General features: G+C 34.0%; 1 protein-coding gene across 1 annotated transcript; it reads right to left on the reverse strand.

The window, feature by feature from the left end:
* Positions 1-1981: 1981 nt before the first annotated feature.
* On the reverse strand, positions 1982-26298 carry LOC140523014 (ankyrin repeat domain-containing protein 26-like). The gene is made up of 7 exons (XM_072638122.1): positions 26284-26298; positions 20827-20970; positions 17861-18651; positions 15295-15444; positions 10315-10427; positions 3438-3483; positions 1982-2106 (listed from the first exon to the last, which is right to left on the reverse strand). The coding sequence occupies exons 1-4, from the start codon at positions 26296-26298 to the stop codon at positions 15435-15437; spliced, it is 960 nt and encodes a 319-aa protein (XP_072494223.1). The 3' UTR covers positions 1982-2106; positions 3438-3483; positions 10315-10427; positions 15295-15434.
* Positions 26299-26305: the final 7 nt, after the last annotated feature.

The following is a 26305-nucleotide window of genomic DNA, read 5'->3' on the forward strand; positions in this document are numbered from 1 at the left end:
TTGTCCTCCCTTCTATCATTCCCCACCCCACTTCTCCCCTTCTCCCCTACTTTCCTGTAGTGTAAGACAGATTTTCATACCAAATTGAGTGTGCATGTTATTCCCTCCTTAAGCCAAATGTGATGAGAGTAAGCTTCACTTCTTCTCTCTCATCTGTCCTTTTCCCTCCATTGAAAAGGTTTTTTCTTGCCTCTTTTATGAGAGAGAATTTGCCCCATTCCATTTCTCCCTTTCTCCTCCCAACATTTTCCTCTCATTTCTTAATTTTATTTTTTTTAGATATCATCCCTTCCTATGAAACTCACCCTGTGCCCTCCCTCCCTCCCTCTCTTTCTCTGTGAGTGCGTAATTCCTTCAACTACTCAAACACTGAGAAGAGTTATGAGTTACAAATATTATCTATGTAGGAATGTAAACAGTTCAACTTCAGTAAATCCCTTATGATTTCTCTTTCCTGTTTACCCTTTCATGCTGCTCTTGATTTTTGCGTGTGAAAGTCAAATTTTCTATTCAGCTCTGGTCTTTTCATCAAGAATGCTTGGAAGTCTTCTATTTTATTGAATGACCATTTCCCCCCTGAAGTATTATACTCAGTATTGCTGGGTAGGTGATTCTTGGTTTTAATCCTAGTTCCTTTGACTTCTGGATTCTGCCACTCTCAAATTTATTCAGATTCTCTATTTAGAGCTATGTGAAGAAATTTCTGGTAGAGCTTTGGTGAGTACATTCTCTCACTCCTCCATCCCTCCCCTCTCAAATTATATTAAAAAGCAGCAATCATCAAAACCACTTGGTACTGGCTAAGAAACAGAGAGGGTAGATCGGTGGAATAGGTTAGGTATACAAGACACATTAATGAATGATTATAGTAGCCTACAGTTTGAGAAACCCAAGAACTTCAGCTTCTGGGATAAGAACTCACTGTTTGCCAAACCTGCTGGGAAACTGGAAAATAGTTTGGCAGAAACTGGGCATAGACCAATGCCTGACATCATATACCAGAAAAAAAGTCCAAATGGTTACACGATCAAGGTATACAGACTGATACTATAAAAAATTCAGGGAGCAAGGAATAGATTATTTCTCAATTTAAGGAGAATGGAGAAGTTTATGACCAAACAAGAGATAGAGAATATTATGTAAGGCAAAATGGATAATTTTGATTACGTTTAATTTAAAAGGTTTTGCACAAACATAGTCAATGTAACCAAATTAGAAGGGAAGCAGAAAACTGGGAATTTTTACAACTAGTGTCTGTGATAAAGGCCTCATTTCTAAAATATATAGAAAAATGAGTCAAATTGACAAAAAATACAAGTTATTCCCCAACTGATAAATGGTTAAAGGATATGAAGAGGCAGTTTTTAGAGGAAAAAATTAAAGCTATCTATAGTCATATGAAAAATGCTCTAAATCACTCTTGATTAGAGAGATGCAAATCAAAACCACCCTGAGGTAGCCCTGTGTTGATGCACTAAGATGTTAGCAATCAGCAGCAGAAACTCGTAGATGTCAGACAAATGTTCTCCAGTAAACACAAAACTGAGGAAAAAATACATCTGAAAGTAAGCACGTCTTCCTCTTTAATTAAAAATGACAATTGGTTTAGCAATTGTATATCAATAATAAGTAAACCTGTGTATCTTATTTGTTATTTCTTAGCAATAATAATAGAAATAATAGAAAATAATAATAAAACAGTAGAAAACACATTATAACCTTCAAAGAGAGATAACTAAAGTATTATAGCCAATTTAGTGGTTTCTAGAGTACCTGCAACAACTAACAATTTGGGGGAAGTGTTGAAAATATAATGAAATAAATGTTTTCAATAAAGAATTGTAAAAACATATTTTCATATATATATATGTATGCACATGGTACATGTTAAAACATGACAACATATTTTCAACTAAGTCAGGAGTTTTTTTCATTTATATATTTAATGGAAAACCATTAAACATTATTAAACATAGTTCATTTGATAAATTAACATTCTTTCTTCCTTTAAAATATATATATTTCTGGCTTTGATATTCTTAAGGATTCTTTAATCAATCCTATTGGAGAAGTCCTTCAAGATCTTTAATCGAAGTTTATCAGTAGCTGGTGGAAAAGGAAAGAAGAAAAAAATCAATTGATCTTATACATATATATGTATATATGCATGTATACACACACTCTATATATGTGTGTGTGTAATTTTTAAATTTTGCTTGGCACAAATGATTCATCATATGAAGGGATTCTATATGTGAGAAGCATGAAAATTGTCATTGGTCCCACTTAGTCTTAGAGTGTCCCGAGCACTTTGAAGTCAAGGAACTTGGCCATGGTGTCATTGGCAGCATGTGTCTTATCATAGAGATGACTTAAACTCAATTTTTCAGGGAAGTCATCTACCAAACAAGGTGTTTTAAAACTCAAATCAGATAATGTATGCATAATGCTTTGCAAAGTTTAAAGCGCTATAATAATGTCAATCACTACTATTACACTTAAGATGGTGTGTTGATTTGATTTCATCAAATTGTTAATACTGTATTGTTTTTTCATCCTTTGCAGTAGAATATAAGCTACAATTATAATTATGTTCATGGAGGCCTGTTTACTTATGCTCACGTTGAGCTCTATTTCCTAATTAATTATGTTGATTTTTGTCTTTGGGTTCCCAATAAAATCAATCATGCCAATTATTTGATTTCCTTATTTGAAGAAAATGTGAACTACACTTGCATTTAGCTGCAACTTCTTTGTATTTTTTGGTTAAACTGAGAGCAAGGGTGTCAATATGAATATTACTTTGTTTTTCAGTACTGTTGGTCATGGGACAAAGGCTGTAAATTGAGATACTAACAATTATGCTGATATTTGTAGACGGTTTTTGAATTGAGGCATTCTTAGTATCTTTTGCCCCCTTTCTCATCACCCTCCTGAAATCACTGTGGAATCACAGGATTAAATAGAATAATAGAGTCTCAGAATTGGATATGACTTCAATGGCTTTCTAGTCCAAATAACCCTTGATTCTCAATCTTCTTGATTGTATCCCTCCAAAGTGTGTGACTAACTTCTCATACGAAGATCAGAAGGTGCTACAGAGAACTGAGGACCAATCTTCCTTCTGTTTCATGGGATACTGTGGCCAAAGATATATTACCTACTGACCAGCCTTTGGCATCTGAGTCTCTCTGTAATTGGCCAGGCTTCTCTTCTGGTAACAGACACAAGATGGCTTGTGCTATCTTTCTAGCTTATTGGAAAGAACCTGCTAAATCTTGCACTTCACCTGCATAGAAGAATCCATGGTTACTTCAAAGTGATGAAGAGGAGGGAGATGGCACTGAAACAGCACTTTATGGGAGTTTTACATCATATTTAAAAATGGTTAATAGCATCTAATTATAACATTTTATTTGTGAGCAGTTTGGACATACCTTCGTTAAGTTTCCTAGCTATATTTTCTTCTAACTCCTGCCACATCTGAAATAACATTAAAATACAATTCAGAACAAAGAGATAAATAAGGAATAAGGAAGTCAAGATAATACAGAGAACTTAAAAAATCTTTTAAAAAACTGCAGACAGCCAAAGAAATTACTAATAAACTTAAGACATCAGTTTATTTGACTTTAGTCATTCAACAGAAAATCGATTGACCTAATAAAATAATACTATTAAAAACAGAGTCAAGAATTTATCACAATCATACACAAAGAGACGTGAACTTTTTTAGCATAGTGGTCATGTCTCAGGTTGTGAATATAGTTTTCTTCTATGCTAAGCAAATCATATGCTATTTATTTCCATTTGATCAATATACCATTTTAAAAAAATAAAATCAATTTCATATCCTATACTTTAAAACACTTAATATCAATTATTAATATTTTCTCATTAAGCTACAGTCTAAACACAAAATGACCATTAAGTGTGCAAAACAGAAAAGAAAATTCCCAGAAATGATGAAATACAATACAGAAGCTGCAGGGATGGGCAGAGAGTATTAAATGAAAACAGGTCTTACATTTTTGTTACAATTAAGTTATTTCTTAATCCAGGCAGAAGCTGATTTCATGTGAATTTCTAAACCCATACTTAGTGGTTATGTAGATTTTAGTAACAACACTAAGATAAATTCTGCTTCCTTCTTTAAAGTGTGAAGAAAGAAGGAAAGATTGGTTCATTATTCATTATTTCAGTTCTTATAACCACTTCATAGAAGAGACAAGAGATGAAATAGGAGATCACTCTTGATAATGATTAAAGTACTATAGTTTTCCTTTCAGAAGACAAATGACATAGTTAGAATAGTATAGAGAGACATGAGGTAAATGTTACAATATACACATACTCCCAAGAGAACTTTATTTGGACATTTTGATTTGAATTGACTGTGACCTAGGGGTGGAGTATGTTGAGTTCTGATGGTATATACTTTTGTGCTTACAGCCATATGGACACTCTGGTAATAAGTTGTTATGCTACGTATTCTGCAAATGGGAAGTTCATGATGTGTTTGTGGCAATTGTTTGATATTTACTTAAGAAATGATAATGCCTGTTGCCTACGTAATAGTTGTGAAAGGTCTTAGGGCCGAATGTAAGGTTAATGGATCATGGGAGAAAGAATTAAAGATCTCACCACCCATTAATAGGTCTCAGACATGTTTTGTTAATTTCTACTGAGGCACAGAGTTACAAGAGTTGTGCCCTTCAGTCCTGAAAAGAGTATCTATACTTTGATGTGAGGTTTTATTTTGGGGCTTATTTTTTGGACTATTGATAATCACTCTGAAGCCAGGAGGGTCCATGCTCTGACTACTTCTTAAAGAGGCCTATTCAATTAATGGGTGTTACCTTACCTTAAGTACCTGCATAGACCTGAGCCTAAAAGGGCCAATGTCTCCCAATGTATCCTGGGTCAAGTCCAGTCATCCTGAGGAATATCAGGTTACTGGATTCAAATGGCTCTGGAGGAGAAGTGAATCTGGTGACCTTGCACAACCCCCCCTCACTCAAAGCCAAGTCAAGTGCAAGTCATATCATCATTTCTCTGATGACATGGTCTTCTTCGGCAATGAAGGATGAACACATGTACATCTCACATGTAGAAAAATATTTATAGCAGCTCTCTTTGTGGTGGCCAAAAACTGGAAATCAAGGAGATGCCCATCAATTGGACAATGGCTGAATAAATTGTGGTACATGAATGTAATGGAATACTATTGTGCTATAAGAAATGATGAACAGGAAGACTTGAGAGGCCTGGTAAAAATTTTATGAACTGAGTGAAAGGACCAGAACAAGGAGAACTTTGTACGCAGCAACAACCGCAGTGTGCAAGGAATTTTTCTGGTAGACTTAGCACTTCATTGCAATACAAGGACTTAAAAAATTCCCAATGCCTTCCACATCCAGAGAAAGAAGTGAAGCAGATAATTGTCTTTTGTGTTTTGTTTTATGATTTCTCCTGTCCATTTTAATTCTTCTGTGTGACATGACTAAGGTGCAAATGTATTTAATAGGAACGTATGTGTAGAACCTATATGAAATTGTATGCTGTCTCAGGAATGGAGTGGGGAGACAGTGGGGAAGAAGGGGGAAGGAGGGTAAAAAATCTAAGATATATGGAAGTGTTGGTAGAACAGTGAAAACAAAATAATAATAATAAAAACATGAAAAAAAGATATTCCATCTCCTGTCTCCAAGCTTTTCCAAAGACCTTCTCTCATGAAAGGCATGTGATCCCATCTTACTTGGGTCTTTCAGAATCCCCAGTATCTTTTGAAGACTCAGTTCAAGTGTATACAAGTTCGATCTTGATTGTCCTAGTTGATATGCCCAACCCTGTACAACAAAATGACTCTGCAGGTACTTTGTATGTGTTTTGGATTTACTAAGACATAAACAGGTAAGTGGTTCTTGTTTTGCAAAATAGAATGCAAGCTCTTTCATAGTAGGGGCTGTTTTGTCCCTTTTCCACCACAGTGCAAGTGCAATGCCATGTAAAGAGTACATGCTCAACAAATGTTTGTTTAATAAATGAATGCCAAGGAATGAACAGCTGAGTTGAGGACATTGGACCCATTGTCAGCATGTTGACTCCTGACAGGTGGCAAATGAATACTCAGGCTAAGCCATGAAACAAAGTAAAAATATAAATGGTTTTTACTCCTCTTCAGTGGCACCCCTCTTCCCAAGAAATGGAGATGGTGCTAAGAATCAATAATAGTTTTAGTAATTTATGAATATTAACAACTGCTGGTAATTTAAATGTCCAGTGACATTTGTCATACCATTGCAAAAAACATCCATAACATCTTTATTGAAGTTACTGAAATAAGCGAGAAGACAAAACAAAATTGTAGTGAAACTGAAACTGGCTTAGAAGGATCGATCACAGTTGGTTTCCCTATGTGCTCAAAACCAAAAAGATCCATTGTTCCACATGATACCTGGTCATCACATATAACAATGTTTATGACAAGTATTTATAAAAACACCACCAGGAAGATAATTGTTACCTCCATGCCAATAATCTGCTAAACAGAACAAAGAAGAGACAATCTACAAGAAACAAAGCATTTTTTATTCAAATCACAACTTATTTTGATGCTTAGTGACTTCAAAATGAAAATGGGAACAAGAGGGGATTCTAGAGGGTATGCTGGAAAACATAACCCACGTGTGAGAAATGAAAGATTGCAAAAGTTTTTAAGATGACTTAGAATCTATGTCTGTCTGCGTGTGTCTCCTGAATGTTTTCTTCCTGAAGAGTTTGAAGGTAAGTACCCAAAGCTCAACAAAATCATTAAAAGGCAGGAAATGATTGGTTCCTAGAAATGACATCAGAATCAGCTGAGTGCAGTCTGAATATATACTAGTTTTTTTCAAAAATGATAAAAATAAACATCTAGTCATAAGTGACTTAAATGGTCACAGATGCCCAAAGTGGTCCAAGCCATGAATAGAGAGCAAGTAAGAACATTGAGGAATATTGACTACACATCTTTTCATGGACGTGGATGCAGAGAAGAAAAGGGAGAAACAGATTATTGATTAAGGAGCTAAAGAAGTAAGCACACATGTACAGATCTTACACCACAAGATTCAATGAAATAAAGAAAAGGGAAGGTGAGCTGATTCCCAAAGGGAAAGAATAAATGTAATTCCTATCTATGTACAAGTAAAATAAAGTGGTCATCTGTGGGTTAATAAGGAGACTTTCTCATGGAATATTCTTCTCAAAATTGAAAACTGTTTTCAAAATGAACTTTTTAATTAAAAACGTCACAGTGAAGACATGTCTATTAACTAAGATTCATGTTCCCTTATCATATCTAAATCACCCAGACACTTACAAGACATTGGCCCAAAATCTTAATCCTTTCATCTTGACCGAGTGATTAATACATTCAAAATATATATATTTTTAGGGCATTTTAGCAGTGCCTTTAAAAAATTTAAACATTTGCTGGATCTTATGTTGACTACATTACATTTACCATGTCAATGCTAGGAGGTCCTTAGAAATGGGTATATTTTATAAAAAGAGAGAAAGATGCCATCGATTTGCAATATCTCATAAGTTTCTAACCCCAGTTTAAGAAAACCTTTATACAAATATGAACTAAAAACTAAATTAGGAGGTAAGTATTTATATTACATGAGATGGTTTTGCAAAAGATTTCTCCAGAATACTGAATAAAAAAGGTGTGTTTATAAGGATATAGTTTTTTGTGTTTATATAGCTGTTGAAGACGTTCTGGGAAAAAAAAAAACAACAGAAGAATCACAGAAAGATTGTATTTTAAGTGTTAAGATGCCAGTACCATGGGAAAAAAACAGAGAAGATATATCCTCTCTAATGCCACTCGTCAAGGTTACATAAATTGTCTTAAACTAGGTATGACTATATCTGAGAAGTTAACATATGACACATATGATAGCTGTTAATCTAAAAAAGCATTTTAAAACTCAGTATCTATCCTTTCTAAATATCATTAGGTTAAAAGGAACATATTTAACAGATCATTTTGACACATCACAAAAACCAGTATGGCACATTAAAAAATATTTAAGCAGGAAATTTCAAATTCCACTATGATAAATATTTTACATTATATCTTTAATATAAAGGAAGAAAAAAAATTCTAAATGACTATTCTTTGCCACGTAAGCCTCCACTCTGCTTTTTGAAGATATTGTGCTTTGAGTAGAATATAAAAAGTTTCCTCTTGGAATAAAACTTCCACAGAGGAGTACATTATATTATTCCCAACGTGCACTGGCTCCAAAAACGGATTTACAGTACAACTGGTGATTAAAATTAAATTCTTTTGTTTTTCATTCAAGTGTTGGTGACTCATTTCAGCTAGCCTCTCTTTAGTACTGTGAAGATGTCAAAGCACAAAGATGCTTAGCATCTGTGTTAAATGTTAGTGGCTTTTTTATTAATACTATAATAATTGTGACTTTTCCCTGAATAATTACTTAACTCTGAAAACAATTAAACTATATAGGTTATTACATTTTTGGCATAATTGCATTACTTCCATTAAGGTCCTTTCCTAGTAAATCATATAAAGAGGTGAGTGAAGGAAAAAGGTTTGCAGACTCTCCTCAGAAAATTAAAAACAAAACAAAATAAACCACAAAAGGTACTTGGAAATCTGAGATTCCTTACTAATCTGATTTTAGAGAAACCATTTAACCTGAATTTTGGTAAATGATATTGGTTAGTTGAATGATTTTAAGGGTATCCGATCCGGGTGATTATCCCAGGCAGTGCTTTTGCAATCTTTCCCCCAGGAGTCAGGCACCATCTAAATGACTCAGGGAAAAGGAGGCGACTCAGTTGAGCCTAAAAAGTATTTCTGGGGCTCTCAACTGTGTAGCCAGCCCATAACATCTACCTACCATTGTCACCAATATTTATGGCAAGGAAGACTGCTCCATCCCTTTTTCTTTAACAAATAGTATCTTTTGGCTATCCAAAACCCTAATCTATTTACACAAATATGAATTAAAAAACTAAATTAGGAGATAATTCTTCATTGCTTTGCAGATAGATTTCTGTATGATACTGTAAAAGAAAAAGTAGCATGTGTTTATATGGGTATGGTTTTTTGTGTTTATACAGGGGTTTAAGAAGTTTTTGAAAAAACCCCAGAAGAATCACAGAAAGACTATATTTTAAGTGTTAACATTTAATATTTACATCCTGTAATATTTGCTTTCTTTCTTTTCCCCTCCAATAGTTTCCTTCAATGAGCTTTCACCTTTATAGAAACTGACGGGATCAGACAGCAGGAGAATTGAGAAGGCTGGTTCAACTTGCTGTGGGTCAGTAAGATGGCCCTGCATCTTTCACTTCTGGTTGTCACCATTAGGAGAAGATTCATTACAATGTGATAAATCAATGAGGAACTGCATTTGGGTGAGGATGAGTGCAGAGGTCATGAGTGAATATCACAGGCAAAGGACAGAGGAGGGAAAGCCCATGGTATGTTTTGAAGGACAGAGAATAGTTCAGTATAACATGAGAGTAAGTTGTAGAAGAGAGAATAATAGATTTGAAGGGACAAAGGGCAGGTTGCTGCCATATTGTGAAGAGCCTTAAATCCCAGGTCAAGAAATGTTGTAGGGTCTAGCTCAAAAGTCATATACTTAATGGAATTTTGCTGATCCCACAAAGTCAGAAGATGCCTTTTCCTCCTTCAGGCTGACTTTTGACCATTCTAAAGCACTTACCACATTCTTATTTGCACATGTTATTTGGGTTCCTACATTACCTCTTTTAATAGACTATAATCACCTTCAAAGCAGGACTGCACATTACACATCCATCTCTGTCTCTCCAGGGACTAGGACAGTAATTTATAACAATAGATGTTTGATAGTACTTTTTGAATGAATGACAAGTGAACCAATTAAGTAAATAATGAAGGAAATAAATTAGGATGGAGAACACAGAGACTTACCTTAGAGAAACATTTATGTCCAGAAATAGTATACTTAACAAGAGACTGTCAAATGCTATATATAGTGTAATTCTGTCAAACATACTTTCAGGTACAGGTGCTATACAGCATTTCACTATAGCTTCAAAGATGCAGGGCAGAAGGTTTGTTTTACAGCAGTAAGTTAGTGAACAAAATGAAAGTGAAAAAAACTTTTTGTTAGAATTATACATGCTGTAATTATCCAAGTGTTAATATATAAAATGAATTTGTACTCAGCATTTAACAAAATAGTTAAGTCCTTGCTTACTTAATGTTTGTGAGGAAAAGTTTGCCAAAAGGAGTCTTACCGATTGAGGTCTTTCTGTAGTTCATCATTTCTCTTCGTTTCTTGTTCTAGACGATTTTCCAGAGATTGCTTCAACTCAATGAGTTTCTTTAATTTTTCCCTTTCAGTATTAAGCTTTAAAAATTTTTACAAAGAAAAATATTACAACAATTGAACTAGCATTTCTAAAAGGGATTCTTTTCATTAACTCCAGCTCCAGCTGTAAATCTCAGTTGAAGCACAGATGATAAACAAAAATACAGACAGATTTGAAAATGATTGATCTTCCTTAAGATGACATAGCTTTCCTGTGATTTCACTAAAAACTTTTTCTTTTTTTTGAAATTTAAATCAATGAAAATTCTCATTTTACTAATAATATTAATAAATTTAGAAATGGGTGAAATGCATAGGAATGAATACAAAGTAGGCCAAGTTTCCTTACACACCACACCTTGGAGGAACACTGGCCTTCCGCATTTCTCTAGAGCCCATGGAAATGATCCCTTCATCTCCACTTCCCCTTTGTGTTGGTACACCTGGCCCATGTTCTAAGCATTGTTATGTTGAAATGTCTATATCTGTGTTTGTAGGTAAGGCTGTAAAACTGTTCTCCTCATCTCTTGGTATTGGACTAAGTGAGATGCAAGGTGTGTAAACTGATGTTCTCTTACTCTCCTTGAGTGATTATCTGTAGTTTCAGATTATGAGACAGGTGCTCTTTTCTACCTTACAAAGCAAGAAAGAACCCTACTCATTGTGCTGAATACTGCTTGAATTGTATTGTAGATTCACTCCTGTTTCTCCTGTTTGCTTCCCTACTTCTCCAATGAATGATTACCACAGCTGCCATTTCTTCATCTCCTATTCCCATTTCACTGGTTTATTTATCAATAACTATTCCCTTATTTATTTTCTATGTATCTGTGATTTAATTGGCATAGGGAATTCTCAGTAGTAACATTCCATCTAGCAATACAAATAGGCCCTGCACTCAACCTACAACTTAGAATCTGCAACTCTCAGTCTCACTGAATGACTTAGGGCACCAGCAGGTTACAAAACTGGCCCAGGGTCATAAAGCCATTTATGTCAGCATTGGGATTTAAGCCCATGTTTACCTCACTCTGAAGCAAGATCTCTATTTATATAACATAGCGCTTTTCTTCATTGCCATGAAATCAGTTATTACCTCCCTACTTCTCTACTACAACTGTTGTCTCAATAGGCAGAAGTCACATCTGTATCTGAAAACCTTTCTTCTTAGTCTCGGACTTCACTGAAACATAGAACCTCTTTCTCTTATCTGATGGGTCATTTATTATTCCTATAAATTATCCTTTCACAGTGTTTCTTTTTCCTCTTATATCTCATGGCTACCCCTTTAGTCCTGGACCATAACCTCAAGCAGAGGATCAAACAGTGAAGGAGGTGAGCATTTTAGTCCAACCTTCTCATTTTACAGATTAGGAAACAAACATGATGATATTAAGTCAGGTGCCTAGAGTTTAATTAAAAACAAACAGGCTACAGGGTCTTTCTGTTCTAGTTTCACCCCCACACCAATCTTTACTACAGGATGCTAAGCCAATTACTGTAAAACACTGCTGAGATCATACTACTGCCTTACTCAGGAACCTGCAAAGGAACTGCTATGGGCTACCAGATTGAGGATAAAATTCTCTCTCTTCTTTTCTCTAAAATCTCACCTCATCCTATTTTTCCAACTTTTAATTCTAAGTACTTTACAGCTACCCTCCTCACAGTCCTGTGCTTTTGCTATCTTCCTATCATTCCCTATCCTACTGGACTCCATTGCTCTCCTATCCTACTGATCCCTTCCCAGATCTTGAGGGATCTCAAAGTTCTAACTCGTCTTCAAAGCTTTTCTTGGTATCTTCCTACAATGCTCCTTGCCTTCACTATACTCTTTGAGATTTCTGTCCGTGGCATCCAGTGAGTACACTATTCTAATTAGTGTCTAAATTTTGAACCACCTCTCATTTTAGTTTTTTATTATTTCAGTGTCTAATGGTGATGCATTGTATAGGGTCCTAGCAGGAATTCATTTAATCTTTTAAGCATAAGGAACTGAAGTATATTTACTTAGAATTATAAACAGATCAAATATGAACTAGCAATGAGTTAGTACAGCATTTTTTATAAATGAGGAATTCAAGGCTTGAAACAGAAAACCATTCATTAAAAAGAATTTGGATGGTAAGAGGCTGAGCCAGGATTCAAAGTTCAAAATACCTCTCAGATGTAGGTTTTTAAGAATTTATGTACATATGCATATATGCATGTGTATGTATGTATATATATAATTTAGGGATTAGGCAATTGTTCTTCCAGTAGAGGTGCTATCTCAGCTAATTTGCATTGAGCATTTCTTGTGTTAAGAAGAATAGGACTGGATAATACCACCTGCTCTAATCTCTAACTACAGTGATCTCTCCCTTTTATAAATACTTAAGGTATACCATTTACTTAGTAGCTCCTTAAATTCTACCCTGCATTATAAATGAACTTCCTCTATTTTGCATTGCTTTCCTAGGGAGACTGAAAATTCTTCAAGAAGAGAGGGCATGTCTCACACACAGGGTTGGCAATCTGCTCAGAACTTATCATAGTGGAATTCACATAATTAACATTCATTAACATTCATTCATGAGTTGATGAAGTAAGTTTTGAACAACGAAGAAACTGTAATTTGACTGAATTCTTAACAGTGTAAACTTGCATGAACAGAGAAATTAGACAAGAAATGGTGCCAGTTTGCCCTGAATGCCAATTAAATGAGGTAATTCATATTGCCAAAGACGGACTCTAACTTATTTCTTCCTAGCTTTACCTTCCAGGGCTCAGTCCACACCTAGTTTCTTGACTGCAGCCTGAAGCCAAAAGCTTTTGAAGGTTAACATTTTAATCTATGTGTTCCAAAAGGAATGTGAGGGAAATGAAGACAATGAGTGATAGGGGACTTAATTGGGAAACAGAACTTACTTCATTCCAATACTGATGTCTGAAACCTAGAAAAATTTCTCAAGCATCAAATACCAAAGAAAAGAAACTTTTTAAGAATGAGATTAGACCTCACAATAATTTCTTGGTTAAGACAAGTATACTGAAATTAACCAGGTTAACAGAACACTTTTGGAAAATTGGGAGGTGCTTATGAAAATGTGAGAGACAACGATTATTTATATGTAATTGAAAATAGTCTTTATGTTTTTGGAGCAGGGAAACTAGCATTTATTAAATGTCTAATATGTGCCAGGAATAAAGGCCATAAAGCTAAGAGATTTACAATTATTATTTCATTTGATTCTCACAACAACCTTGGAAAGTAGGTGCTATTATTTTCCCCATTTTATGGCTGAGGAAACTGAGAAAGATTAAGTGACTTGCCTAGGGTCACACAGAGATTATCTGAGGCCACATTTGAGGACAGATCTTTCTAACCACAGGCCCAAGTTTCTATCTATAATTCCCCCAAAGTACCTCTAAGTTGAGAAAAATCTCATCATAAAAAATTCTATTTTTGCTGACTTAGGCTCAGATTTCACTTGCTTTACCAATTATGATGGGTACTAGGTTGAAAATGTGTTTTGAAGAATATCAGAAATATCCATTTCTGTCCTTTTTGGCTGATATAATGATGAAAAGCATACATAACTACATACAAATGTGGGAAAGTAACGATAATGGAGAAAGGTATTTGATAGTAATAAAGGAAACATGTTAGGGGAATTTCACTTTGATGCTATTCTGTGCTTAACTTTGCTTTTATTGTAATCATTTCTAATAATAATGACAGTAACAATAAAATCATTTTATACTGAATTTCTCTTTTGCAGTTGGGGGCTCTGGGAAATTGAAAGTTTACAAAAAATCAAAATAGAAAAACTCAAAGTGCTTTAGGCCAAATATTACCTTGAAACAATTTTAATTTCAGCTAAACTTTCAACTCATGGCAAAGTCAACAAAGAAACATTTAGCATTCTTCTTGTTTTTCTACCACTAGTACTATTGCTCCTACCAGGACTACTACTACTAGAAGTGCTACTACCACTACTGTTACAACTACTAGTACTACTTTACTACTACAGTAATAACAATGACTTCTACTGCCAACATGCTGTGAAAAGGAAGTTCTATTGAAAAAAATGAAGTATAAACAGTCCCTGTCTGCAAGGAACTCTATTACAGTTGGGTTAAAGTGACTTAGAAAAAGAAAATGATAGATTCATAACAGATGTAAACACCACAAGGCGATGAATATACAGTTAAATACTAAATTATGTGGTATCAGATGAAAAGTGGAATTCAGAAGATTAAGAAATCAATACAGGTGAAAAGTCCAAAAAGGATTATGGGAAAAGATTCATTCAAAAGCATCTTGAAGGTGAAGAGTGGAAAGATTTTGGATATGTAGTGCAGATGACGAAGTGTAACTAAGCAAGAAGTCTGGGATGAAGGTATGGAGCTGGAAATCAGCACGATTAAGTGAGAGGATATTAATGAGAATATCCATCTAATTATTTTAATTCTCAGTGGCACTTTGCATGGATAATTTATACATTTACAAATTGTGAAGAAACAACATTTTCCTTTTATTCAAGGAGTAATTTGGACAGATGCAAACAAATAATTTCTATTTCGCAGTGCTTTTTGGGGGATTAAATCAGAAAATGAAGGTAAAGGTGTTTCTAAATATAAAGTGTGAAAGAAATGATTTAGTTATTATTGGTACTTGGAAAAACACCTCATTCTTTGTGTAAGGACAGATAAACCAAATTGTCAACCACATAAAGACTCAATATAGGCATTAAAATTTATGTGTCTAAATTGTGGAGGTTGTAGGTCTAATTGTAAGTCAATTTAAATGACTGATGCAGTGTTCAGAAAATTTATAATATTGGTGAAAAAAAGAGAAATGGCACACTAAACACATTTTCCATTTTTCAGGGACAAATTACTGATCTATTTGCATACATACTTCACTTTTGGTTTGATCTGTTTCCTTCTGTAGGTTTTTCTTATCTTCATAATCAATTTGATAACATGATGTAACTTCGAGTGAAACTACTGTCATGGATTGATAGTTGAAGGAAACAGGAAGTCCTCCTTGAAGATTTCTTAGGCTAGCCTGACAGAAATATGTCCAAATTATTTCTCTTACTGATTTCATAAAGCAATATTAGCTCATATAACATTAATATAATTTCAAATTTCAAATCAAAAGTTGATATATTTTCACATGCAAATGAATTTCATCAATATATTCATAGCCATTGTAGATTGAGAGGTGGAAATATTTAGGGACTATTTAACACAACCACCTCATTTAGCAGATGAGAAAAACGAAACCCCAGAGGTTAAATGAGTTACCCAAGGTCCTAAAGGTAGTCATTTATACAGAAAAGGATTGAAACTTGGCTCCTGAGACAACAAAGCTCTTTTGATTATACCCCTCAATCTTCATTCGGCATGGATCACATGAGATCTTTCGAGTTGCTCAGTATACTCCTCACAAAGCAATACATTGAGCCTGATTCCCTAATACTTCTTTTTGAGAAGAATTATACTACTTCCAAAGCTACCTAGGGACTAACATTTTTTACATGAAATTCACATGGAAAGTGATGGAATGAGGGGAGCAGAATGTATGCTTTTTTATACTTGATAGAAACATTAAGGGCTTCCCATTCCATTTTTCAGAAAAGTTAACTACCTTATTTCTATGCACCAGGCCTCAGAAGGAGGAGGACATCTGCAAGAAAAGGTTGCATTTTCCTTCCTCTCATAGTTTCTCCTGGAGAATGAACATAGGCACTGATATGCTTCTCAGGCTTGGTAAAAGCAGTTGATATCAACGATTTGGTTTGTTCAAAGCCCAAAGGACAACAACAACAAATCTGGTCGCTAGCTAATATTCACAACTTCAACAGTCTTTGCTAAGCTTCAAGGCAGTTCCTTTTTCTGTTCACATAGGAATTACACTCCAGGTTGCAGTCAATGGACAAAAGGGGGAAACTATGGAAAATATGGTAGTTCTCCCACTTATGTATATATAGCATGTTACCAGTTCAGAGTTTTGGACATACAGATGTATTCATCCATTCACATATATGTATATGTACATACACACACAGAAATACAGTCCTATGTGTATAGACTGATATGCTGCAAAAAATCCTCTCCACTTTCAGTATACAGCTAGGCAAATTATTGCATAAATTATTAATAGTAAATGAAGCCAAAAATCAAAAGAAATTAAAATGTTTTCTCTTTTTCAATAAGATGAAGTACTTTGTAAAACTCAATTTAACAAAGTCTGGTAAATTTTTTTAAAGGAAACATAAAGCTAAAAGAAGCCAATGTAAAGTTGTGAAAGTAAAATTGGCACAATTCACTGAATTCCCACAAGTAAACTAAATTCTACTATGAAATGACTAGATTTAAACACATGATCATATATACTAAAAATAAAAATTTTAAAGGTTTTCATGTGAAATTATTACCCAGTACAATATGTGGTAGAATTGACACTCATTACATATATAAAAAAATCACAGATAAGAGAAGTGCTATTAGAGTGTATAAAGCTATTTATATTCCACAAATAAAAGTCAGTGCTTCCAGAACCTGCAATTTTATACACTTAGCAACAATTGTTAGTAAAACAATAAAAAAAAAACTGAGATAAATAAAAAAAATTAGTAGGGAAGCGCAATTAAAATAAATAAGATTAGTAACACAAAAAGTTAATGCTTAATGCATAATTATAATCTTTTTGAATAGAATTACTGTCCTAAATTTAAAAGAAAAGTAGTGGCTAGACTCTGGAATTTCACTAACATATGATCCAGTCATTGATGTTCCAAAAATTAGTTCAAAGGAGTCTGAATTGAAACTAGTTACATTGTTGAGCATGTTTGAATTTTTATAAAAGCATAATGGGAATATTCCACTGTATCTCAAAAGATATATCAGATTTCAATTGTTATATTATTCCTAACATTATTTTGTAGGACTTTTCTTAAGTTTAGCATTTGAAATAATTTATTCCATTGTTGTATTCAAATGGAATATTAGGAAAATTAATAGAATAACAAATTTATCAGTAGTTATACATTAGTGACTTCCCCTACAAATATTTATTAAACCAAAATGTCATAGACTACATAATTTCTTTATGCAAAATGAGACATCTTACCTAAAAGAGGATTTTTTAAATTTATTTTTATAATTTTATTTTTTATTTTGTTTCTATAGTATTATTTTTACATTTAAAATTATTTTCATTTGTTTATTTAATTAGCTATATTTTATTATACTATGTTTTATTATTACTATATTCATATGATCTCATAAATTATATTATATATCACATTTATCATATTATGGATTCATATTCCCTTTCTTACATATCAGAATTTTTAGAATGAAAGTTAATATCATCTGCTGGTCGAAAAATCAAATTCCTAAATTATCTTGATCAAAATTTGACGTTCATTTCAGTAAGTTTAATGCTTATCAAAGAATAATATTTAAAGACCTACCTCTCTTTTGGCCTTCTCACTTTCATATTCACTCTTAAGTGGTTACATTCACTGATTAACACTTTGTTTCTCTCTTCTACCATAAGAATTTGCTCTTCAGCATCAGCACACACTTTGCTGCAAACATCAATAAAGTGTACTTGGGCATCACTCAGTGCCTTTTCTTTAATGGTTTTCTTTTGCATGTCTTCAAGCTGTTGCTGAAGCAAGATATTTTCATTCTGGATTTGGGCTAACCTTTCTTGGATAGATTCATTTTCTCTGAGGAAATCATTCTCTAACATGCTGGCTCTACTTTCAGCTTTACAGAGCTCTTGAAAAAGGACACCATTCACCTCTTTCAGGTTAGACAAGTCACGATTTAGTTTGTCCTGTAAACGAAGCCACTCATCTCGTTCCGCCTGAAAGGAATGTTTAAGGGCTAGGTTTGATGTCTGCTCCTGACTGTGAACACCAGAAATCACATGGAAACTGCATGCTGCCTTTTCTCTCTCTACTCTGTCTGTGTTTTGTTTTGCATTCTCCAGTTGAGAGTTCAGCACTGCATTCTCAGCTGTCAGAACTTTTACTTGTCCCCTGTACTGGAATATGATTTTTGTTAATACTTCTTTATTCAGTTCTAATTCCATTTGAAGCTCATCATTCTTTTCTTCTAAAACCCCGATATGATGTTTTTTTTCTTGATCCTTAATTTTTAGCGTGTCTAGTTCGAGTGTGAGCATGGCAACTTCATCCTGTAAGATTCGATTTTGATCCAACAGATATTTTTCGTTTTCATGGCTGTCAGAAACCTAAACATAATAAACAGAAAAAAATGCTACTCAAAATAAAATTATGTATTCTGATTTTTCCTTAGTAATTCAAAATAAATGCCAAAGTACCAAGAAGCAGTTTATTCAGAGAAAATTATGTTGAGGGAGTTGCCCGTATTTCACATTTCTGTCAGACTCAATTTCCTACAAACTTGTCTGCCTTTCAACATATTTTATTTCCTTTGCTCTATCTATTCTATTCCACACTCTTTACTCATAGTGTTACAAAAAAATAAAAATACTTAATATTTACACATTATCTCTTATATGTTAAATTATTTTACTTGTTTTCAGTGTTCTACAATCACCTCCATATATCTCAGATTTTTTTTCCCCTCCCTCCACCTCCTTCCCCCTTACCTGTCCACTCCCAGTTTACAGTCTTATATAAGTTCCATGCATATATTCCTATTAAGTACATTTTCACCTTAGTAATATTGCCTAGAGGAATTACAATGAATGGGAGAAACCATAAAACAAAACATAACAGAAAAGAAAATGGTCTGCTTCATTCTGTGATCAAATTCCACAGTTCTTTCTCAGGATGTAGAAGGCGTTTTGCTTCAAGAGTCCACGGGGAATTTTTTAAGTCCTTGCATTGCAATGAAGTACTAAGTCTACTATAAAATTTCCTCGCACACAGTGGTTGTTCCTGTGTACAAGGTTTTCCTGGTTCTGCTCCTATCACTCAGCATCAGTTCATATAAGTCCTTCCGGGCCCCTCTGAAGTCTTCGTGACACATTGCCTTTTGAGGTGTTTTACAAAGTTCTTCCCATATATTATCTCACCTAAGCCTTGCAGCACCCTTATGAGGGAAGTATTTATATTATTCTCCCCATTTTACAGATTAGGACTTAGGAGAGGTTGTTGAATAACTTGTCCATTTTCACACTCAGTAAGTATTAGTAGCAACATTTAAATCCAGGGCTCTTCAGACTCCAAATCTAACATGCTTTTTCCAATTTCTTCTTATGAGTTGATGATGAGTATTTGTCCTACATTTAGAGTCATTGTCCTGGTACAATCATTTTACCTCCAGAACAATGAAGTGATAAGTCTTAAATTTCTTAGTAGAAGTCTTAAGAATAATTTATTTTCTGACATATCTGTAGCATTTTTTGAAGTATCATTGATTTAAAACTTTTGGACGTTATCTAGTTGAAACCTCTCATTTTAGGGATGGGAAAAGTGAGACTTGGAGTGTGGTTTCCTAGTGATGGTAACCTAGCCTTAATCATCATATTTTAAAGGCATGAGGAAGGAATTATTGAGGCCAAAGTATAAAAAGTGGATATTGAACTCCCATCACAGGAAAACTGGTCCTGGAGCACTGGGCCCCATTCAGCACTGGTGAAAAGAGCTATATCAAACAGCTTAGAAGCCCCATTCTATGATATCCTTTCTAAAAAGCCAGCAGGAGAGTATGAAGTGGTAACAGCTGAGTTAAATGAAGCAGTCCAGTGTGCAGGCACCAAAGCACTACAAAGGGCCAACAACCCAAATGATTTACTTCAAACAACTTACGAAAAAAATAAGAAAATGCAAAATTCTAAATTTGGCGTTTAATGAACTTATGTTTCTATCGTTCTGAGCAATGATGAATGTGAATGAATGTTGCAATCCTTGTGATGGATAGAGCTTGATGTCAGGAAACTAAGTGAAAATTATTCCTGTTGCAAATACTTTTATTCCTTTTTCTTTAATGGAACAAGAGTGAGACAACAAAGTGAAATAGACCAAACTATTACCATATATTGTGTAACCCTTACTCTCTGCCCTGAAAAGTGCAAACAGATGAAATCACTTAAGCAAGGAAGAAAAGTGGTTTGTGTTTGAGGTGTCACCTTCCATCTGGTTGCATTCCTTTCTCCCACTACTTTCCTATGTCCAGAAAGGGCAGAGGCATTACAGAGAACCAGGGATTTTTTCAGTAGAAGTACACTTGGGTCTCTAGAGTGACCATTCAATTGAATAAAAGATACAACCAAGCAAAACAAACAGTCTGTGCTGATTTTGATCATCAGGTGTGTCCTGACTTGTCTGCTGCAGGCAGATGGATGTGACTGAGGATGACAAATATGTCCCAAAATGAAGAACAGAAATTCTGACTTTTAAAATATGTGGTTAGATTTGAAAATGACCAAAGTGAATACCTCAGAAATGTGAGTGATTTTGGAAGTGCCTACTTCTTTTTCTTTCTGCTTCCAAAGAGGATTATTCAGAATTCCCCCTTGCAAAGCTCCAGCATTCAGCTCCAGAAAAAGTTGTCTTTGAGTTTCATTTAGCTCTTCCTCATCCTGGGGACAACAATATCATAAAATTTTAAATCATCTTTTTCCTTCAAAAGTCAGCAACAACATTTTACCTTTAACTGGAACACAGAGTCTGAAAAACCACGGAAAATAGCTTTAAAGATTTAAAGAAAAGCAGGCTACTGAAAATGGAAAACAACAAAAAGGATGGCATTTCAAAGTTGGAAAGGAACCTCCACCACTACTCACTGCAATCCATATGCAGGGTTAAGTACCTGACTCTTACAAGCCTCAGCTTGGAGTCTTCACAGGTGGGGTTGGCCACCAACTCTCAAGTGAACTCATTCTATTTATGGATGGTTCTGTTTGTTAACATTTTTTTCCTGACAACCCTAAAAATGTAAATTTTTGCAACTCTTCAAAAACTTGAAAACAGAAGGATCAATATCTCTAGTTCCTTTAACAGATCCTCACAAGTCATGGACCCCAAGGCCCTTCCTCATCCTGTCTGCTGTCCTTCTTGCTAGCTAGCATAATTTTGTGGGAGCCACAAATGAATTAAGCAGGATAAGCCAAGTCTATTCACTTCAGAGCACAGAGGCATTTTCACCTTCTTTGTTTTGGAAGCTATGCTTCCCTGAATGGGATGCAAAATTACTCTAGATTTTGGGTTGTCAAATAACAGCAATAACTCAACTTCAGCTTAGAACTAAGATTCCTATGTCTTTTCAGACAAAACACTATCTAATCCTATTTACCCCAACTTATACATATGAAACTATTTTTGTATGTAATTATATAACTTTACTTTCTTCCTTACTGAATTTCATCTTATTGATAGGCTCAGTGACTTACTGAGACTTTGCCTTTCCTCCATGGAGAAAGGCTTGAATAATTTTAAGTAAATTAATAAGTAAATAAGTAAAAGACAAAGATCCTAGAGAGCAATAAACTATTCTGAATGACTGAAGGATGTGTGCTATAGTGTAATGCAAGGAAGAGAAAAGGGAATGAACTTGAAATTTCATTAGCCAAAGAATTTTCAGGGAAGGAAACTCTTTACAAATGGAGAGGAGTTCTCTGGAACTTATATTCCTATGGAGGCTGAGGAGAGAGCAGTGGTGTCAAATAGATCCCTCAGAACTGAGTTTTGTGGACAGATTTGGGGGAATTTGAAACCTCTGGCCCAGGGTCGGGTGAGATGAACACTGTGGCATCATTTGAACCCAAGTCTTTCTGGATTTCAGGCTAGTTCTCTTCACTACACCATACTGATTCTCTACTGTGAAACATACTCTAAAGAGTACCAATTCCACTTTACTTTTCCACGTCTCTTAGACTGTAATTTTACATTCAAATGCTACTTGAGGGGAAAATTTTTATTTTTTGTTTTATATTTGTGAGTACATATTTACAAATGATTGAACCCAACTTACTTATACTAGACATAAAAATAAAATTTCAGCTTTATCATTAAGTTTCTAGCATTCACAATGGACAGATTTCACTAGGAGACGATTTCTAACAGTATTCATTTTCAGATTAAAGATTCCTATAGTTTATCAGGCAAAAAATGAGACTTATCTGTTCACTGAAACATGCATTATTTTCTAAAGTAATTTAAAAAGCATTTGAAAATAAAATAAGTTCTGAAAAACTTCCAATAAAGCTAGCATGAAAGGCGCTTTTAATAAAGTAAAATATCAGAAATTTGATTATCATTTTTACATACCTGTTCCAGGTCACTTTTATCAAAACTTTCTTGGCTTTCCTCTGATGTCCTCCCAAATGCAGAAGAGTTGTTTATTTTGCAACCTGCAACTTTACCAAAGTTGTTTATTATTTATTATTTCAAGTAGTTTTTTACTTGAATCTCTGGGATTCTCTAAGTATATCATCATATCATCTGCAAAAGAGTGATAGCTTAGTTTCTTCTTTGCCTATTCTAATTTCTTCAATTTCTTTTTCTTCTCTTATCGCTACAGCTAACATTTCCAGTACCAAATTTAATAATAGTGATGATAATGGACACACACTTGTTTCACCTCTGATCTTACTGGAAATGCATCTAGCTTATCTCTATTGCATATAATCCTTGCTGAAGGTTTTAGGTAGATAATGCTTATTATTTTATGGAAAGTTCCATTTATTCCTATGCTCTCCAGTGTTTTCAATAGGAATGGGTGTTGTAGTTTGTCAAAAGCTTTTTCTGCATCTATTGAGATAATTATGTGGTTTCTGTTAATTTTGTTGTTGATATAATCAATAATGCTAATAGTTTCCTAATATTGAACCAGCCCTGCATTCCTGGTATAAATACTACCTGCTCATAATGTATTATTCTCATGATAAGTTGCTGTATTCTTATTTAAATAAAATTCTTAAAATCTTATTTAAACTTTTGCATGTACATTCATTAGAGAAATTGGTCTATAATTTTCTTTCTCTGTTTTGGCTCTTCCTGGCTTAGGCATCAAAACCATATTTGTATCATAAATAGAATTTGGGAGGAATCCTTCCCCAATTCTCCCAAATAGGCTATATAGTATTGAAATTTACTGTTCTTTAAATGTTTGATAGAATTCACTTGCAAATCCACCTGGCCCTGGAGATTTTTTCCTAGGGAGTTCATTGATGGCTTGAGATTGGGTTATTTAAGTATTCAACTTTGTCTTCTGTTAATCTGGGCAATATATATTCTTTAAAATAATCATCCATCTCATTTAGATCGTCGAATTTATGGGCATACAGTTCGGCAAAATAATTTCTAATTATTGTATTACTTTCCTCCTAATTGGAGGTGAGTTCAACCCTCTTCATTTTTGATATTGGTAATTTGGTTTTCTTCTTTCTTTTTTTAATCAAATGGACCAAAGGTTTATCAACTTTATTGGATTTTTCATAAAACCAACTTTTTAGCTTTATTTATTAGTTCAATAGTTTTCTTAATTTCAATTTTATTAATCTCTCCTTTGGTTGTCAGTATTCTTAATCTGGTATTTACTTGGGGATTTTCAATTTGTTCTTTTTCTAGCTTTTTCAGCTGCATGCCCAATTCATTGATCTCCTTAGTGGAAGCTTTATATCTTTCAATGTCTACATGAACCATTATATATTTTAAAATACTAAATTACTTTACTATATGTCAGTCCATCCAAACATGTCTTAAGGTATTGTTTACTATACAAAATTAGAAAATTATGTTTACTATTCATCAGTCCACAAAATATTAAGAAACTTAAAGTTTTTTATCAGGTATTTCTTGTATATTAAGTATTTAGGTTTAGTATGACACTTGAGGAATTGGTTGTATCATTTTACATATACAGATCTTTTTATATACTATGGATATTTTCAATTATTGATATATATACACATATACATACATACACACACATATGTCTATATGTATGTATAGTCAACATCAGGTCTGGAAAGGTTATATATGGGGTCATGCTGTAGAGCCCTAATGGAGGGGAGCACAAAGGTAAATGCACCAATAAAGAAGTACTACTGTGTAGCTTTTTGTATATAGGAGTGTTGTCCCACCTCTGATTTTGACACTGCCTATGTGAAGATTAACAAATCACTTACCCTTTCAGTGCTCTAGTCAATTCGCTGTGACCCTAAGTTTCAGAGAAACTGCTAACTTGCACTTCTAGAAGGAGTTAATTCATGCCAATGGAATTAGAATTGTAGTCTCTATCACCCAAAAGAATTGTGTGACATGGGCTTGTATCATGAGGCAGACATTTGTATAACCAACTCATTGAACTGAATTTCAGCTCATTGTTTCCTAAAACTAACCACAAGAGGAGAAAAGTAATTAACAAGAGCACTGGATTTCTAAATTTAACTCAATACATGGCAGAGCCAGGACTCAAACATTTGGTCCTAAATCCTTCCTGCCTACACTGCCTACTATCTACCCTGCAGCACTGTGTCATTTGGGAAGGATAACTTTTACTTGTTGGCATTTGTCATTCGTGGTTCATGGTATTACCCATGAAGAATTGTGCAAAATGATGACATTACACAATTAAAATTATGGTTGCATAAAAAGCAAACTGAGTATCAATCTTCAGAGAGCAGGAAAAAAAAGACTTTTGGATTCCAATATTTTGGGATAACTTGTGGGTTTTTTTTTTTTACCATAACCCTGAATTAAAATATCAAAAAAATGAGAATAAATAATTAGGAAAAGCTCAACCCCTAAATATAATAATTTGCCAAAGTACCAGAAAACTCGCAAATTTTGGGTTTTTTGACAAAGAACTTGGGCTTATTCACAATTAATGTGAACAAAAGAAGGCAAGAAATAATTGCAAGAAAGCAAGGTGTTCCAGGAATTAAAAATAACAACCAGGCCCCCGGACCAGAACTCAAGCACATGCATACTTCATGATAAGAGCCTGGTTCCCTTTGGCAACATGATTTATGAGAAAATTTGTATGCAAAGGGTTCAGTATTAATTAAACTCAAGAAAAAAAGGTTCTCACTTTATTACTGCTCTAAGCTTCACCTAAAAACAATGAAGATTTGGCGTTTATGGTAATAGCTCAGTGGCTTTTCAAGTTCGAAAGATGTGATCACCAGTTTCAAGTCTAATGATGGGTTAACGTTGCTGTACTGCTACAGTCATCTATCAGATAATACATTTTACCAATTGTTTTGATGAACAAAAACAAGGTAGAACAAATAAATGCCTTATGGTAGAGAATGAGTATTTGAAGGAAAGCATATATATTTTATAATAACAAATCATTAAAATTAATTTTTCTTCTTATTCCTATCCCCAGTTGTTTTAAACTTTTAAAATTCTAACATTAATATGTTTGTGCTTACACTATGATTTTGGCTTGTATAGAGAACAGTTTTGGTTATTATATATTTCATAAACTCATACATTCAGATATTTGCCACGAACATATTTATGAAATAGCTCTATCACTAATAAGCCATACTCTTCATTTGTCCCTTTACTTATTTATTGTCCATATTATAGACTATAACTTTTCCTTGATTGAGAAACTTCATAGACACTTCATCTTCAATGAGATTTCTAGGAACAGTTATTTTTATTAAAACTGCATTTCGGATTTTAAAAAATTTGCACTTAAAATTTGTATATGTAGTTAATATAATAAAAATTGAGGAAGAGAACTTGAATTTTTTAGTCTTAAAGGCTCATCACAATAATTTCATGTATGTAGGTAGAGATATACTATTTTACAAATGAATAAAATGAGGAAAAATTAGATTCACTCATCACCTGACTAGCTATAATATAAGAAAGTAATTTTCTTTTGAAAAGGGCATGATTTTAGACAGCACTAAGATGTACTTAAAATTAGATACTGTTTCTTCTGCCATTATGGTT

The sequence above is a fragment of the Notamacropus eugenii genome, chromosome 2, assembly GCF_028372415.1.
Source record: "Notamacropus eugenii isolate mMacEug1 chromosome 2, mMacEug1.pri_v2, whole genome shotgun sequence".
Classification (NCBI taxonomy): domain Eukaryota; kingdom Metazoa; phylum Chordata; class Mammalia; order Diprotodontia; family Macropodidae; genus Notamacropus; species Notamacropus eugenii.

What these genes read in the sequence shown, in the direction of transcription:
- LOC140523014 (XM_072638122.1), bottom strand. An exon ending in AAATCACTCACATTTCTGAG is followed by an intron (nt 18,652 to 20,826) that starts GTATTCACTTTG and finishes TATTATGTTTAG; the next exon opens with GTTTCTGACAGCCATGAAAA.